This window comes from Taudactylus pleione, unplaced genomic scaffold (genome assembly GCF_031769625.1).
Source record: "Taudactylus pleione unplaced genomic scaffold, aTauple2 ptg000016l, whole genome shotgun sequence".
Lineage (NCBI taxonomy): Eukaryota > Metazoa > Chordata > Amphibia > Anura > Myobatrachidae > Taudactylus > Taudactylus pleione.
In genome coordinates this window covers 43715953-43730875 of record NW_028284418.1, presented here as the reverse complement: position 1 = coordinate 43730875, position 14923 = coordinate 43715953, and the positions used below count along the sequence as shown (strand labels likewise).

The 14923-nt window shown below is 42.7% G+C and overlaps 1 protein-coding gene across 2 annotated transcripts in view; it reads right to left on the bottom strand.

Moving 5' to 3' along the window:
- The window catches only part of LOC148541989 (WASH complex subunit 2-like), a 78547-nt gene that overhangs the window by 43015 nt on the left and 20609 nt on the right, over nucleotides 1-14923 (bottom strand). For both annotated transcript variants that reach the window (XM_088475751.1, XM_088475752.1), the window contains exons 10-17: nucleotides 14369-14431; nucleotides 13729-13841; nucleotides 13533-13602; nucleotides 13347-13406; nucleotides 7481-7636; nucleotides 6763-6887; nucleotides 5486-5578; nucleotides 737-841 (exon numbers count right to left, since the gene is read on the bottom strand). In XM_088475751.1, coding sequence (XP_088331877.1) covers nucleotides 737-841; nucleotides 5486-5578; nucleotides 6763-6887; nucleotides 7481-7636; nucleotides 13347-13406; nucleotides 13533-13602; nucleotides 13729-13841; nucleotides 14369-14431 — 785 coding nt within the window. The remainder of the gene's footprint in view (nucleotides 1-736; nucleotides 842-5485; nucleotides 5579-6762; nucleotides 6888-7480; nucleotides 7637-13346; nucleotides 13407-13532; nucleotides 13603-13728; nucleotides 13842-14368; nucleotides 14432-14923) is intronic.

Here is a 14923-nt window from a genome sequence, read left to right as displayed (position 1 = left end):
CTGAACATGCAGAACAACCTGACGACCTCGTCAGGTTGCTGCATGTTGGGGAATGGGGGAGAGAGCCTGGCGCTGAACGATATCGTTAATGATATCGTTCAGGTGGTGTGCTCAATGTCATGAACGACATTGAGCACAGCCTGCCGAGGACACACTACACGATATCACTCAGGGAGCATATTGTCTAGTGTGTACCCACCATAAGACCACGTTTAGCAGCACAAGCTGCTGCGCAGTACTGGCAAATGCACCATTCAAAAAAACTATTCTCCAGGAGGAGACAATAAAACGCAATGGTCACTGCTGTGAAAGGTGACAGGAAAACAACAGGTGGCTACATCTATAGCACCAAACAGTCTAATAAAAAGCAAATATCTAATGGGAAATGAAGTGGGATTGCTTATTCTATGACCACTGGGTTTATATTAAAAATAATTTTGAGTGACAGTGTTTTCTTATCTTAAGGTTAAGTTGCTATCAACTGTACATTGGTCTGGAGTCTCTTGTGATCATGAACAGTAAACCATACAGGAATTAAAACTGTGAATCATTTAAATGGTAAAAAAACAAAAACATTCTTGTTGCTTAACTTCTATAACGCTGCTCTAATGGAGTTGTTAAACGAATTGAGATAGGCAGACGGTAGATGAGGCTTAAGACATTCATAGTGGGGTAATGGAAGTAATAAGAGCAATATTAACAATAATATACACACCTATACAACAAACACACTTACTTCATCTTCATCATCAAATAGAGACAGAGATTTACTGGTCTTGGACGTCGGCAACATTGTTGTTTTAGACTTGCCGACACTTTGACTTGGCAAAAATAAATCTGTCTAAGAGACAAAAAATAATTTTTTTTTTTATATTATATGTAGCAATTACTCTACAGGTCATTGTACATGGGAACCTCACACAACGGCACAATTCTAAACTATATAATGATTAGTCCGACTACCAGTTGATCCACGTGTGTGGTCAAACTGGCCATAGATCATTTAAGTCGTTTTATCTGGAGTTCGGGTATATAGACCAGAGGTAAGCAACCAGATGCTGTGGAAACACACATACCAGCATGCCTTGACATAGTATTAGCATGTCCTAACAGCAACACTGTGGCAGGACATGTTGGGATTTGCAGTCTCACAGTAGCTGGAGTGCCATAGGCTGCCTACCCCTGAAATAGACAGTGGGGTTATGTCACCATTAAGAGCACTGGGACAACAACTGACTCTTCAGCTATTCTATAAGACTCTTAGCATATGCTCAATTTACCCCTAACCCAGAATGGAGAAAAGGAAAAAAAAAAACAGAAAACAAGTATTCATGCGTGGTCTGGATTTTGTCACCTTATAGTTTCATAGAAAAGGATTTAATGGTAAACGCAGAGAATCATCTTTACTCCTTTAGCAGAGTGGAGTAGAAAAGAAGCAAAGAAAAAGGGCCTTCTTCCCATAGATAGTCTGTCACAGAGATGGCTACATCCACATTATATAAATCCAAAAAAGATATTCAGGAATGACCAGATTGGCTCCCCTGGAGGCTTGGACTGGGCTGTCACCACAACACAAAACCTTTGGAAAAAGCCAATTTTGACTCCCAAAATGCACTGTGTGACCTGTTCTATGAGTGGAAGATAGAGATATGGATGTAGCACAGGTGGAACTGTGTGTAAGAGGCTGACTTTACAGAACAGATTGTGATCATCTCTATATACATTCAGTACCAAAGTGCTGTGCATGGGGAGGTCTGAGGGGAGAATTTAAACTTGAACATAAAACTAGGGACAACTCTAGTGTGTTGCTAATTTACCCAAGAAGTTTCAAGGCCTGGATGGTGCACTTGAGATGTTGAAGGGTCAATTACTTGGAAAGTGTTTCATCAGTTTATAATAAACGTAAGAGAGAATCATGATTCCCTGGTAATGTAGAAGCAACACTGTGGAAATCATGATATTGGTGCAAGCCCATGGAGCAAATGTACACATGGTAAAGGTTGCAGTGAAGCTCATGATATTGGAAGTAATTCCCTTTAATGCAAACCAAAGGAATAGTTACGAGACTTCCCGGATGGGTTTAAATTGATATGGGTTTAGTCTCATGGACTGGACTGAAAAGATGCCACCTTGAATGATTACGATAGAAAGAACTTGCTGAGGGCTTTCAAGTGCAGTATATGACAGAAGGAACTCCATATTTGTAGCACTGGAAGATCACAGGTGATTACTGAAAAAGGCCTGGTCTGCGCACTATGAGACAATGGGAACATGTGACAGAAAGAACATATTCAGAGGAATCTCTAAGAATTGTATCCAGAATCCCTGAGTGACTAAGTTGAGAAACCAAGTGTAAGTAGTCAGACTTTGGCCCTGCTCTCATTAAAGTATTTCTGGGTTGTGAAGTAACCCTAGCATCAGAGTGGGACTTTGCAGGTTGGTTCCAAGATTATTATTAATACCATTATTATTATTATTTACCATTACTTAAGGATGAATTTAGATAAAAAAATGTGTTTATAAAGCCGTTGTGTGGAAAGTAGGATTCATTTTAACTTACAGTATGCTTGATGATCCTTTCCAATGCAAGCTCACATAAGAACATCAAAAAAGTGAAGGGAAGACGAGAACTTTTTGGATATGTTGTCTATTGATCAAAACTTGGTGCACTGGAGTCTGGCGGCCAATAGCTGTCGGGCACTAGGACCCGGCATGATCTCAGACATGCACTTTTTGCACATGTGCGGCTCACCTGCCGCGTCTTTCTCTATGCCGCATGGAGGAGCAGGAAGAGAAGCATGCAGGTGGCACCTCTGTTTGTAGGTTGCCTCTGCTACTCAAATTGTTGCCAGAGGATGGGCCTACCATGGACTCTTTGGTGATACTGCACAGATTGCCTAAAGATTCTCAATCTTCTGTGAACAATCTAAGGCTGTCTTAAGCTGGGTACACACTAGACAATATTTTGGATGATTTGACGATTTCCGATTTCAAATCGTCCAGTGTGTATGCACGATTAGCGTTCCCGCTAGGCTGTTTTAGCTGGGTGCCGCGCCTAACCCTATTTCTGAAGGGCAGAAAGCACCCTGCCCTCCAGCGCGGCGCCCCGATGAAACAGCCTGCAGGTTCTATCCTCCACTCGTGGGCCAAAGTGTCCCGCGGGTGGGGAAAACGGCAGAGCAGCGGTGAATGCATCCATTCACAGTGACCGCAGTGCTTGGGGGCTGCCAGACACGTCCATAAGTGCCAGGCACATCCCCAAGAGTGACGAAAAGGGGACGAGCCATAAAGATACGCCCCCTTTTAATTGGCCACACCCCCTTTTCAGCCACGCACGCGCAAAAGTGCCCTTGCTCTAGGTCCGGCTCCCTGCCTGCCGCCAGACCTAGAGTGAACATTACACTATCGCACGCTCCCGTGAGCCGTTTGTTGTGTCTTTTGGTTGGCCATACATGCTGCTCAATCTGAGGATGTCGTTAACGATTTTTACCACATCGTGCTGTGTGTAAGCTCTACCGAACGATAAACGATGTGTGGTTCAGAACTGCCCGATGTTGACGTCAGCTCAGTCCCTCCCCAGACGCTCCCTGTTCCTCCATTTTGTGGCTGGATCGTGTCCTGTGCGAATCGTGAGTGGCAGCAGAGGATGATGATTTTTGTTGTGCAGTCTTGCCCCTAACTGAACTTCTGTCTGGTATGTATAGTGATGTGCATGCCTGGTCCTCTGTAGCAAAGAGCTAAAATGGTCACTGCTTTTTATCACCTCTAGAAAGAGACACACACCATTATTATAACTTTGCTGAAATCTTGAAGATGGTCGTCAGGTGTTTAGAAAGCAAACGATATATCATTAATGATGCACGATATGTCATTCCGACGTTTGTAAGATTGCACAGTGTGTATGCACTATATCGTTTGTCCGGGAGTTCAAGGGAAAATCGTTGACGATATCGCATAAATTTGCACATCGTCTAATGTGTACCCAGCTTTATATCAAGGATGGATTCTGTACATCCCATGCCATCTGGGAGGCATAAAAAAGCGAGCCAAAGATTAAAGCTATAGAACAAATCCTCTTGGGTTCTGACATTTTGCCAGCAGTGTTTCTCAAAGAGCGCAACCCCCCTCCCCCTGTGATAAACAGAGCTTCAACTCGTGTCAGCAACAGTTAAAAGAGAAAAGGCATTAGAAATACAATTCTATGTAGATAGGGTTGATAGCCGAACAGAGGCCCTGATTCAGAGCCGGATGCTCTGACAGCGCCGTCCTTCTCTTTTTTTAGAGCGGCCTCCTGGCCGCTCACATAGCTGTGGGTGACCACCCACAGCTATAGCGAGTGGCCAAAAAGATGGTCGTGATGGTCAAGACCATCGGGCTTGCGACGAGACCCTTGTGGTAGGGTCTCGTTGCTGCAAGCCCAAGAGTGCTTTTGGCTCTGACAGAGCCAAAAGCACTCCCACTGACATCACTTGTGATGTCAGTGGGGCCGGCCTCAGACGGCAGGCATTCCCTGGTAGTGCCCCCAGTATTAATCCCCCCCTGGTACTGCCCCAGTATTAATCCCCCCCTGGTACTGCCCCAGTAGTAATCCCTCACCTGGTACTGCCTCCAGTAGTAATATTCCCCCTCTGGAAGTGCCCCCAGTAGCAATATCCCCCCCTGGTAGTGCCCCCAGTATTAATCCCCCCCTGGTAGTGCCCCCAGTAGTAATCCCCCCCATGGCAGTGCCCCCAGTACTAGCCCCCCCCAGTAGAGAGAGATGTAATAAAAAAAAAAAAAAAAAACACTTACCTGAAACCCCGCTCCTGGTCCCGATGCTGCTACCAGCTCCTCCGGCCGCTTTGCATTATGGGAGAGACGTCGTCATGACAACGTCTCTCCCATTACCCACTGCGGGAGCCGGAAGATGGCTCCCGCAGTGGGAGCAGCAGCAGCCGGTGAGAGTCTGATAGACTCTCATCGGCTGCTGATTACAACAAACACACAGCTGCCGTTGCCGGCGGCTGTGTGTTTTGCAGTGTGTAGAGCGGACCGAACTCAGTCCGGTCAGCGCTACACATGCGGTGCAGCTGTGTCACAGAGACACAGTCTGCACCGCGGCCCGCATGGTACGCTACTCAGCTGTGCACCATGCGGGCATGATTCGAGTATAAGTCGAGGGGGGGCTTTTTCTGCACAAGAAATGTGCTGAAAAACTCGGCTTATACTCGAGTATATACGGTATATATATATATATATATATATATATATATATATATATATATATATATATATATATATTTTTTATTTTATTTTTTACAAAATAAGGCAAAAGTGATCTAACATCTGCATTGAATCAACTGCTACCGTCAACATGTTTTTCAAATCAGAAATAAGGAGTAAAAAAATATTCGACAAAGGGAAGTATTCTTTCACAATGGCAAGTTCGGTGCTGGCCTATAATATGGTCCAGCGCAGAATAGATCAGACCTTTCCATGGACATACCTCCGAATCCTCTTCATCAGAGAAGAGACCTCTAATTTGTTTTTTGGCCGAAGGTTCAGGCAATGTAGCTTTTTCTGTAGGCAATTGTACAGTCTTGAAAAAAAGTACAAATATTATATTTAAGGTTTGTGAAATACAGCACATTAGCACAATAAAAAAAAACAAATATCATACATTCTGTAAAAGGTGTAATAAAGGTATTATGTGCATGCATTCAAATCTCTGTGTGGTGGTTTTCTGATGTGCATTCAGTAAGATTATGCGGATAGATACTCCAGAATAAAAATTGAATAATGCTTATAAAAACTTGTTGCTACAACAGCTTGCCAACTATTCTGATATCTGCAGGACAGTCCCTATCCTAAAGGAATATCCAGGACTTTTGTCCCAACTGTGGGGAATTTAGAGAAGCGTGTCCCATTCTTAGTAGGTGTTCTGAAGAGAGCAGTTAGGGAGGACTGAGCCGCACATCCACTAGACGATAAAGTGGACAATTTGAATGATATCATTATTGTTCATCATCCGTAATATCGTCCAGTGGACATGCCGTCAACAATCAGCGATGCGCGCTCCCGCTGGTCGTTGACGACATCTTTCATCGCCCGTACTTGCAGGGCAACCTGGCGATAGTCAAGTTATGCAAGTACAGGGATGAGGGAGGGTGTCGTTACTGAACGATATCGTGAATGATATCGTTCAGTGTGGGTGCTCAATGTCGTTAATGACATTGAGAACATCACTGCCCGGGAAACACTAGACGATATCGCTCATGGAGCATATTGTCTAGTGGATATGCGGCTTTAGACATACTTCACACTGCAACTGCCATCCTTTCCAGAGCGTTCCTGTAGGGTGGAGTTAGTGGTCAGCTCAATTACCATGCAGGATTAAAGGCGCACAATTGCACTGCAAATTAAAAAGTTACCTTTGTTGCATCTGCATTCCAAACTAGCCTATGTTGTCTCACACAGACTGAACCTCAATAGACATCAGTGACTGTTCACATCTATTTAACAACTACATATGAGGAAACTACATTCATTGCAAATTGTGTTACAGAAAAACATGGCAGCAATATTAATGTGTTTAAAGAGACAAAGGAAGCACTTGCAGGACAGAATAGTATTAAGAATTTGTATTAATTGCCTTTATAAAGCATGCCATAATGCAACCTTATAGTCCTTCTTTAAGAGTGGAATACCTCTAACTAAAGATCTCAGTGCAAAGTGTGCCTTACTTATAATAAAGACAGACAATAAACTCTTGTACACCCGCACCTTTTTATCCAGGGTTGTTGGTTTAGGTGCCTCTGACTCTTTTGATTTTTTAATTGTTGTAGAATTGCGTTCATTAAATAAGTCCTCATCATCAGCAAACAGATCAGAGGCTTCCTTGGCTTTCCCTGAAAGAAGGAAATCACCTGCATAGACTGGTAATAGTACAGGTCATGCATAAACTCTACTGAACAATTGACTAAACCAACACTGACACATTGTAAAACAGAACAAGATAACAATAAGCTTTAACTGAACATAACAAATTTGTGCTGAAGATAGACACTACCTAGAAGTTGCTGTAGATAAGAGATCTACTCATGAAATATACAGTAGGCTATGTAAATGCATTAACAAAACTTGAACTGTCATTAAGTCTCATTTATGACCATACAAAAATTAAGGGCAAATGCTGTTCTGTGACATTGTACACCATTATTTGCCCAAATACACCTGTTTCTATAGGTAAACCCTTGAATTTTTGAGCTAAAAAGGTAGGTCATAGAATTCTACTCAGTTTGACGGGAGAAGCGCAGGTGCAGATTAAGCATGGGCCTGCACCCACTTTGGTAACCACTTGTAAAGAAAAGAACTTGTTTTGCAGGATGATTTTTTTTGTTTTACTAAAATAAAAGGGTAGAGGAGGCACATTTATAGAGTACAGGACCTTCCACCACCCCTAGAAGTTGAGCTATATATCATACAATGCAATGTTGAATACCTGCAGGCTGTGCTGTAGCTGATCCACTAAAGATCTCCTCGTCATCATCAAATAGACCTGTGTTATTTGGAGGCTTTGGAGCTGCATCTGTAGGAGTAGGGAGTTTTCTTTTTTCCTTGTCTGCCAGCACTGAGGAGTTGATCACATCCTCTGCACCTGTACAAAACACAGTACTGATGTAGGCAAATAAATGACTAATTAGAGTAAAGCACAAAAGGGGCATAAGTTTCACCTAAAAAAAAAAAAAGCAGATTTTAACCAATATGTGGAATTCTAGTTACGTTCAAGAGGTGTCGCGGTCTGCAAATCCTACATATATGCCAGCTTTATGACAGAACCACATCACAGACCAATACACTTGAGTTGCAATTATATAATAATTAACTTCCCTTATATGCAACAAATATATTTGCTATTCAACATATTTTTACCTTAGAATCGCCTTTCTAATAGAGCAGAAACAACTCATGTATTGTGTATGTAACAACAAAATTATTTTAAACACATCTACAGAAGCACATTCTGTGCCAGAGCAATGAAAAAAGTGCCAATCAGTGTCGCTAGACAGGGCAATGGTCATTCTCCTGTACTCACACCTAACTCCTGACCACTGCAAATTATTTCTCTTTTCCAGGCATATTGCCTTCTTTCTCCAGGTCTGCGTGTGTACACAATTGGGTAAATCCATCCTCATTGGAGACAAGCGGAATTACAAGATGTCAAAAATCTTAACAGGCGCATATAAGTGTTTACACACTGCTCTAGGCATGCATAATGATTTCACACAATTTCTGCTCTGCTAACCGATTTATTACTTGTTCGGCATGAGCTATACAAGATATTGTGCTGTCATTTTCATTAAATATTACGGCTATCAATATTAGGTTCATTTAATTACAATATTTATAGCATGGGAAACAAAAACCCATAATTCAGTGATAAACAAATACACTTCAGTCTCAATAGGTTTTTAAACTAATAGTAGGGGCAAGTGTATTCAACATGTGCCCTCCACTACACATCCCAGCATACCCATGCCACAGTTTTAACATGCCCTATTAGCAGAAATGTGGCAGGGCATGCTGGAATGTGCAGTACCACAGCATCTGGATGGCCGCATTTGAATACGCCTGTAGTACGGTGCTGCTATACCCCATAATCACTGAAAAACACCTCTTTGCATTATTCTTCTCCTGGTTACTCTTATATTCCTACAGTTCCCACAAATAGGCACAACAAAATTATTATTAGGTAGTTCTCTCAAACATACATTTGAAAGAAATGTGTATACTGCATATAAGATCAGACACTGATATGGTATCAGGACAAAAGTCATGAATTCTAGATTAAAGAAAAAAAAAAAAAGGTAACTTATAAAACCATGCCTCATGGGTACAATGTACAACTTCACATATGCAAGTGGAATCTTGGTGACGTTATTGTCACCTTCCTGCCACAAATGTTCATAACAATTTAAATATCAACTATTACTCCTTTGCTTGTGAAGTGATAGGGTGAAGCCTCATGGATATTAATTAGTTCAGCCCACATAATGGATGCCTTCACTGAAGAAGTCAATCACAATTAATGTAAAGCCCCGTACACACTGGACAATGTTTTTTATGGAGCCATGTTGGATGTGGCGGGCCCGGCAGGGATGCCAGCAACGGTGAACGACGGCTCGGGGGGTGGGGGCGGCATGTCATCGCTAGCGATATCCCCAGATTGGACTGCATGTACAGACGACTGTTGGCATCGTTAACAACCCGCTGGAGCGCGCATCGTTCGTTGATAAGTGCATACACACTGGACGATTTGAACAATATATCGTTCAAAGATAACGTATTCTTCCGTATCGTTCAAATAAATCGGCCAGCGTGTACGGGGCTTCAGCCAATGTATTCAATTCCACGAAGTAACAGTCTAAAAACAATTTCTCATTTTAGGCTAACACATAACTAACACATCATAAATGTCACATATTATATAAAAGTTTCCATTGAAAAAGTATTAATCTAGACCAATTCATCTCAAATTAAATCCTCGAATCTACCAATAACTTAGATATTCACAACCTTTCATCTCTGCAAACATTTAACCCTTAGTAACAGTGCACTCACTAATAACAGAGCACTGTTCAGAAGAACTTTCAGATCTAAGAAAATCCACAGAATGGCTAAGAGAATATGTCACTATACCGAAGCCAAGGCTTGAAGACTAGTGTAAAAAGAGGATTTTTGGGTACTTACAGTTGAATCCTTCTCTCTGATTCAAGCTGGGGGACATTGGACCATGGGGTTGTAGATGGGACTGCAGGAGCTGGCACTTAACTAAACTAAACCTGTAGCTTTAACCCCAAGCTCTTCCCCTCTGTAACCCCATCATGCCAGTACAACTTCAAAAGTGTGAAGTAACCCAGTAAAACTGTAATATCACAAAACAAAACCGCAGGGCCCAAAACGGTCAAAAGCATAACACCACATTACTGAGTGTGAGGGAGGGACCGCAGTGTCCCCCAGCATGAATCATAGAAATTTATTCAACGGTAAGTACCCAAAAATCCTCCTTTCTTCTATGCTGGGGGACACTGAACCATGGGACGTTCAACAGCCACCCCCATGGGAGGGAATGCTCAGGCTGCCTGACCAGAGAACTGTACACCCAGAGTGGGTGTCGCTGGAGGCAAAAACCATGAACTAGTAAAAAAAAACAACAACAACGTGTGGATAGAAGACCAGGTAGCTGTGCGGCAGACCTGTTCAACCGAGGCCCCATGGCGGTTTTGGGGTACAACATTGCGGGAACCCTCGTGCAGCCTTAAGACAGTCCCCTAATGGTAAACTGTGTCAAAAAAAGTTAAAAAATATTCGGGACACCCCAAAAAAATTGTTGTTTAATTTTAGGGGTAAAAAAAAAAAATAAAAAAATAGGGGAACAAATTGCCAAACTATCTAAATTAATTCAGGTCGGGTCCCCATGTATGCGGCAGGTGTTTTCTTCACTGCGGGGACAAGCGGCAGGTGCAATTTTGCAGATTTTTAAAAATTACTTTAGGGACTTTCAAAAATGCTTACCCCCATTTTCATGTACCCCAAATTTGATAGATTTTTTTTTGGGGGGGGGGGAAATTACTATTCCTAAGTGCTATTCTTTACCACTTCTTCATAGCCGCAAAATTGCACCTTGCGTGGCTATTACAAACCCTGACTTCCTTCAGCAGGCAAAAATGGGGGTACCCATAGTGATCCCCCATGTCTGGACATCTTTAGTGGGTCCCAGGCATATTTTCCTGAAAATTCCCGTTTTTTTTCGTAAATGGGGTGAAGGGTCATTTAAAAAAAAAAACAGGGAAAATTTTTCAATTACCTATAGCAGGTGAAAAAAAAAGTGCAGATTTGGGGTTTTGGGGTGCAGGCTTAAAAAAAATAGCCTGCACCTTTGGGAATGCCGCCTTAAGACGAAATGTGCAAAAAAAAAAAATCTGGGTTAAAAAAATAAAAACCACTTCTAAAATAGACATATTGGGGTATATTTACTAAGGTGAGGGTTTTTAGAAGTGGTTTTGTTGCCCATAGCAACCAATCAGATTCTAGTTATTACCTTCTAGAAGGTGCTAGATAAATGTTAAGTAGAATCTGATTGGTTGCTATGGGCAACAAAACCACTTCTAAAAACCCGCACCTTAGTAAATATACCCATAAAATCCACACGGGTTCCCTTATATGCAGCACGTGTTTTTTTCATTGCACAGAGTAGCGGCAGGTGCATTTTTGCAGAATTTTTTAAAAATTAGTTTAGGGACTTAAAAATATGCTAGTACCCATTTTCAAGTACCCCAAATTTGATGGGACCACTTTTAAAAACGAAAAAAAAAAGAAGCTAAGTGCTCTTCTGCATCACTTCTTCAAAGTCGGGAAAAAAACCACCTGCCGCAACTATTTAAAAACCCAACTTTCTTCTTCAGGTAAAAACGGGGGTACCCATAGTGATCCCCCAGGTCTGGACATCTTTAGGGGGGTCCTACAATTATTTCCCAAAAATTCCCATATTTTTTCACTGATCCAAGTTTCGCCTGTTCCCGTTTTCGCCTACTTTGGAAATGAATACAGGGAATAGCGCGCACGCGATACTTTCCGCCTGGAAAACAGGCGAAGGAAACAAACAGAGAACTGTGCTATTGCCATGGAATATAAGTAATGGAGGCTTACATAAAGGTCCACAGAATCCAAAAGGCTCAAAGGGGGAACATTTGGATACAGCGTCCGTATAGCGGGTGCGAAGCCAGATCCCGAGACGGGCGTAGCAGAAACCCTTGAGGCCATCTGAGTGCCATCCTGGACGGCCTCACACACATATTCAGACACCACGAGAAGCTGTTCCGCTAAGTCCAGTAAAGCATCTCTGGACAAGTCACCCTAAAGTCCAGCAACGAGTTTGTCGGCCCATGTCTCCATGCGGGCAGCCACCCACACTGAAGCTAGCAAAGGGCGAATGACGACTCAGGACCCAATAAAAATGGGCTTAAGGCAACCATACAATTTCTTATCCAGCTGATCCTTAAAGTTAGCCGAACCCTGAACCAGGAGAGCAGTGTGTTTAGCTAAACATGCTACTGCCGCATCAACCTTGGAAGGTTGCTCCCAATTGGTGACATGGTTTGGCAGAAGAGAGTAAAGCGACAGAAACATGTGAGGAAGAGAGAATTTCTTATCCGGGGCCTGCCATGCCTCCTCGACGAGATCAGAGAGGTCCGAAGAAGCAGGGAAATAACAATCCTCTAGCGCCTATGCTGGAACGGTCCCACCGCTTGTGTCTAGGTATCCAGATCCAGGCAGTCCATATGCTGCCGTACCGCAATAATCAGGTCTTACACACCTTGACCCAAGGAGGGCTCTAGATCCTCACACACACCGGGTTAACAGTCTCCTTCCCGGATTCCGGATCGTCTACCGGACCCCTGAAAGAAGGAACCATTCCAAATAAGAGGAAACCTTCTCAAATCCCGCTGCTGTGTGGTACAAAGCCACAGTGGGTCAGGCCCTGGCTGGGGGATCACCGCACCCACAGCCAGCAACCCAGTACCCTGTATGGCAGAAACAGGCGTTTCAGCCACTCGAGCTTGTTCCTCCCACTGAAGCGCCATAAGCTTCACCAAGTCGGAGAGGGACAACCCATAGCTTGTGCCCACGCCGGTTCGTCTGGGGCGGACAAAGTGCTTTCCGATGCCTGTGCACAGTGTCCTGGAGTCCAAATGTCTACACGGTAATTTCACATTACACTGGGCACATGTAAAAAAAACAATGCCATAGTAGTACTTTGTCTTGACAGACTTCAGTTTGTCCATCATTGCCTCAATGCGGTCACAGTGGACACAGGCAGACAGTTAAGTAAACAGGTCACTGAGAGCTGCACACCAAACGCTTAGGCAAAAAAATGAGAGCGAGAATACTTAACCTTCCTGGATAGGCCAGTAGCCGCAGAGGAGGAGCTGAAGGAAAACACGCCCCTGTTAACCCTTCAAGCCTGCAGAGATAGAATCCTCCACACCTTGTGCAAGTTGCAGATGCCTGTCTCAGCATCCTACATCCCCCCCTTATCCCCCACCCCCCCCGCTCTGTGCATCCACTCTCCTTTGCCGAAGTGTTACTTCCTCCCCTGAAGTTCCATCTACAACCCCAAGGTACAATGTCCACAGGCATATAAGAAAGAGAAAAAAAACATACCAAATAACTGAGAACTAGGCTAACCTACCTATCAGTGAGAAGTCAGTTTTCACTTTTAAATGTGTATTTACAAAGATTGTTCAAAAAATAATATTTTGTATTTTGTGATCCATACAACACAGAATATGAGGTTACTTCATTACCTAGGAAAAGGGAAACCCCTCCGTACGGTGGCTTCTTTTTCACATCTGATGGCAATGTTTCTGGGAGCATAAGAAGAAACATGTTCGGGTCAGATGTACTGCAGTACACTGATGAAGGTGCCAGGAAATTTTAATGAATGGAACACCACTAGTTTTATGTACATCCATAAGAACAGATATTTGTACCTGGTTTTGGAGCAGAAGCTGGATTTGGGGGTTTGTGTTCCTTGTTATGAACATCAGAGAAAAGGTAACCCTGCGGACAAATTAAATATAAATATAAATATATATATATATATATATATATATATAAGAAATAGGTTTCAAGCACTTGTCAGAAATTATATCCAGTGGGATATCACATGCACACAAATATACCAACCTCCTCATCGTCATCATCAAAAAGTCCCTTTCCGCCACTGAAGAGACCTCCTTTATTGCCAAAGAAATCTTCATCTGTAAGTTTGGGTGGTTTAAAAATATCATCTTCTTCATCTTCAAAAAGAAAAGACGCAAAGTTAAGGTAGAAACACACAAAAGGGTCCAATCAATCAGTAGCAGGGGGGGCAAGTTGCCATTGCAACGGCACCTCCACTCGCCCCCATCGTGGCCCGATCTCACCACGGATTGCAGATTTTTGTATGACTGGAGCTATTGTAAATGTGGCATATAGCCACGCGGACTTGAGGGGCGAATCTAATTGAATCGAGCCAAAAGTGTCTTGACTACTGGAGGCATCTCCTTTGTAACTGAAATAAGGGTTATTAATATTTGCTTTATTATAATAATTTTAAATAAAGTAATCAAATAAGAGTTAGAAAAACTAAGAAACAAAACTAAGGTATAGATCCAGGTACAGAGAAAAGTAAACTAAGGTGGGATGCAAGTACTTATTCCAGATCAGACGCTAGACTTGTGCATACACATTCTCAGATGTACGAACGTTATAGCATATTATCGCATAGTATACATATATTAGAGAGATTATTATGATAGCTATCTTACTACAGAGACAAGCCTACCATCAGAGGGAAGTTTTCTAGCTTCTTTCTTCTCTTTCTTGTTTTTGATTTCTGAAGATATGGCTGAAATGGAAATCAACATTAGAAAATGATCTTTGGTGCAGTGCTAACTAAAACAGGTACAGATGTGTCCACACACCTATCCTCAAATGGGGCTATTCGGCACCCCACAGACCTTGCGCCAAGTGTCCCACCAGAGACTTTCACAAAATGGGACTTATTCACATCACTAATGCGACAAATGTACAATACAGGGATAGCCTGAATACAGACGCTGGCATGTCACATAGATTAGAGTCTGTGTCGCACACGGAAACTAGGTAAAAAGACAGAGATCAGATACCAGCGAGCCATGGCACGAACATGCGGCTGTACCAATTCCTTCTCAACAAAAATAGTAATCCTTAGTGCCTAGTACATGATTACTAATATGTATGTTGTGATGATGCAGAATCCAGGAAAAAGTAGGTAATGCTATGGTGGAAGTCGTGCCAAGCATCTCGCGCCATATGGTGCAAAAACGCTACGTAAATATCTAGCATGGCCGTCATTCTC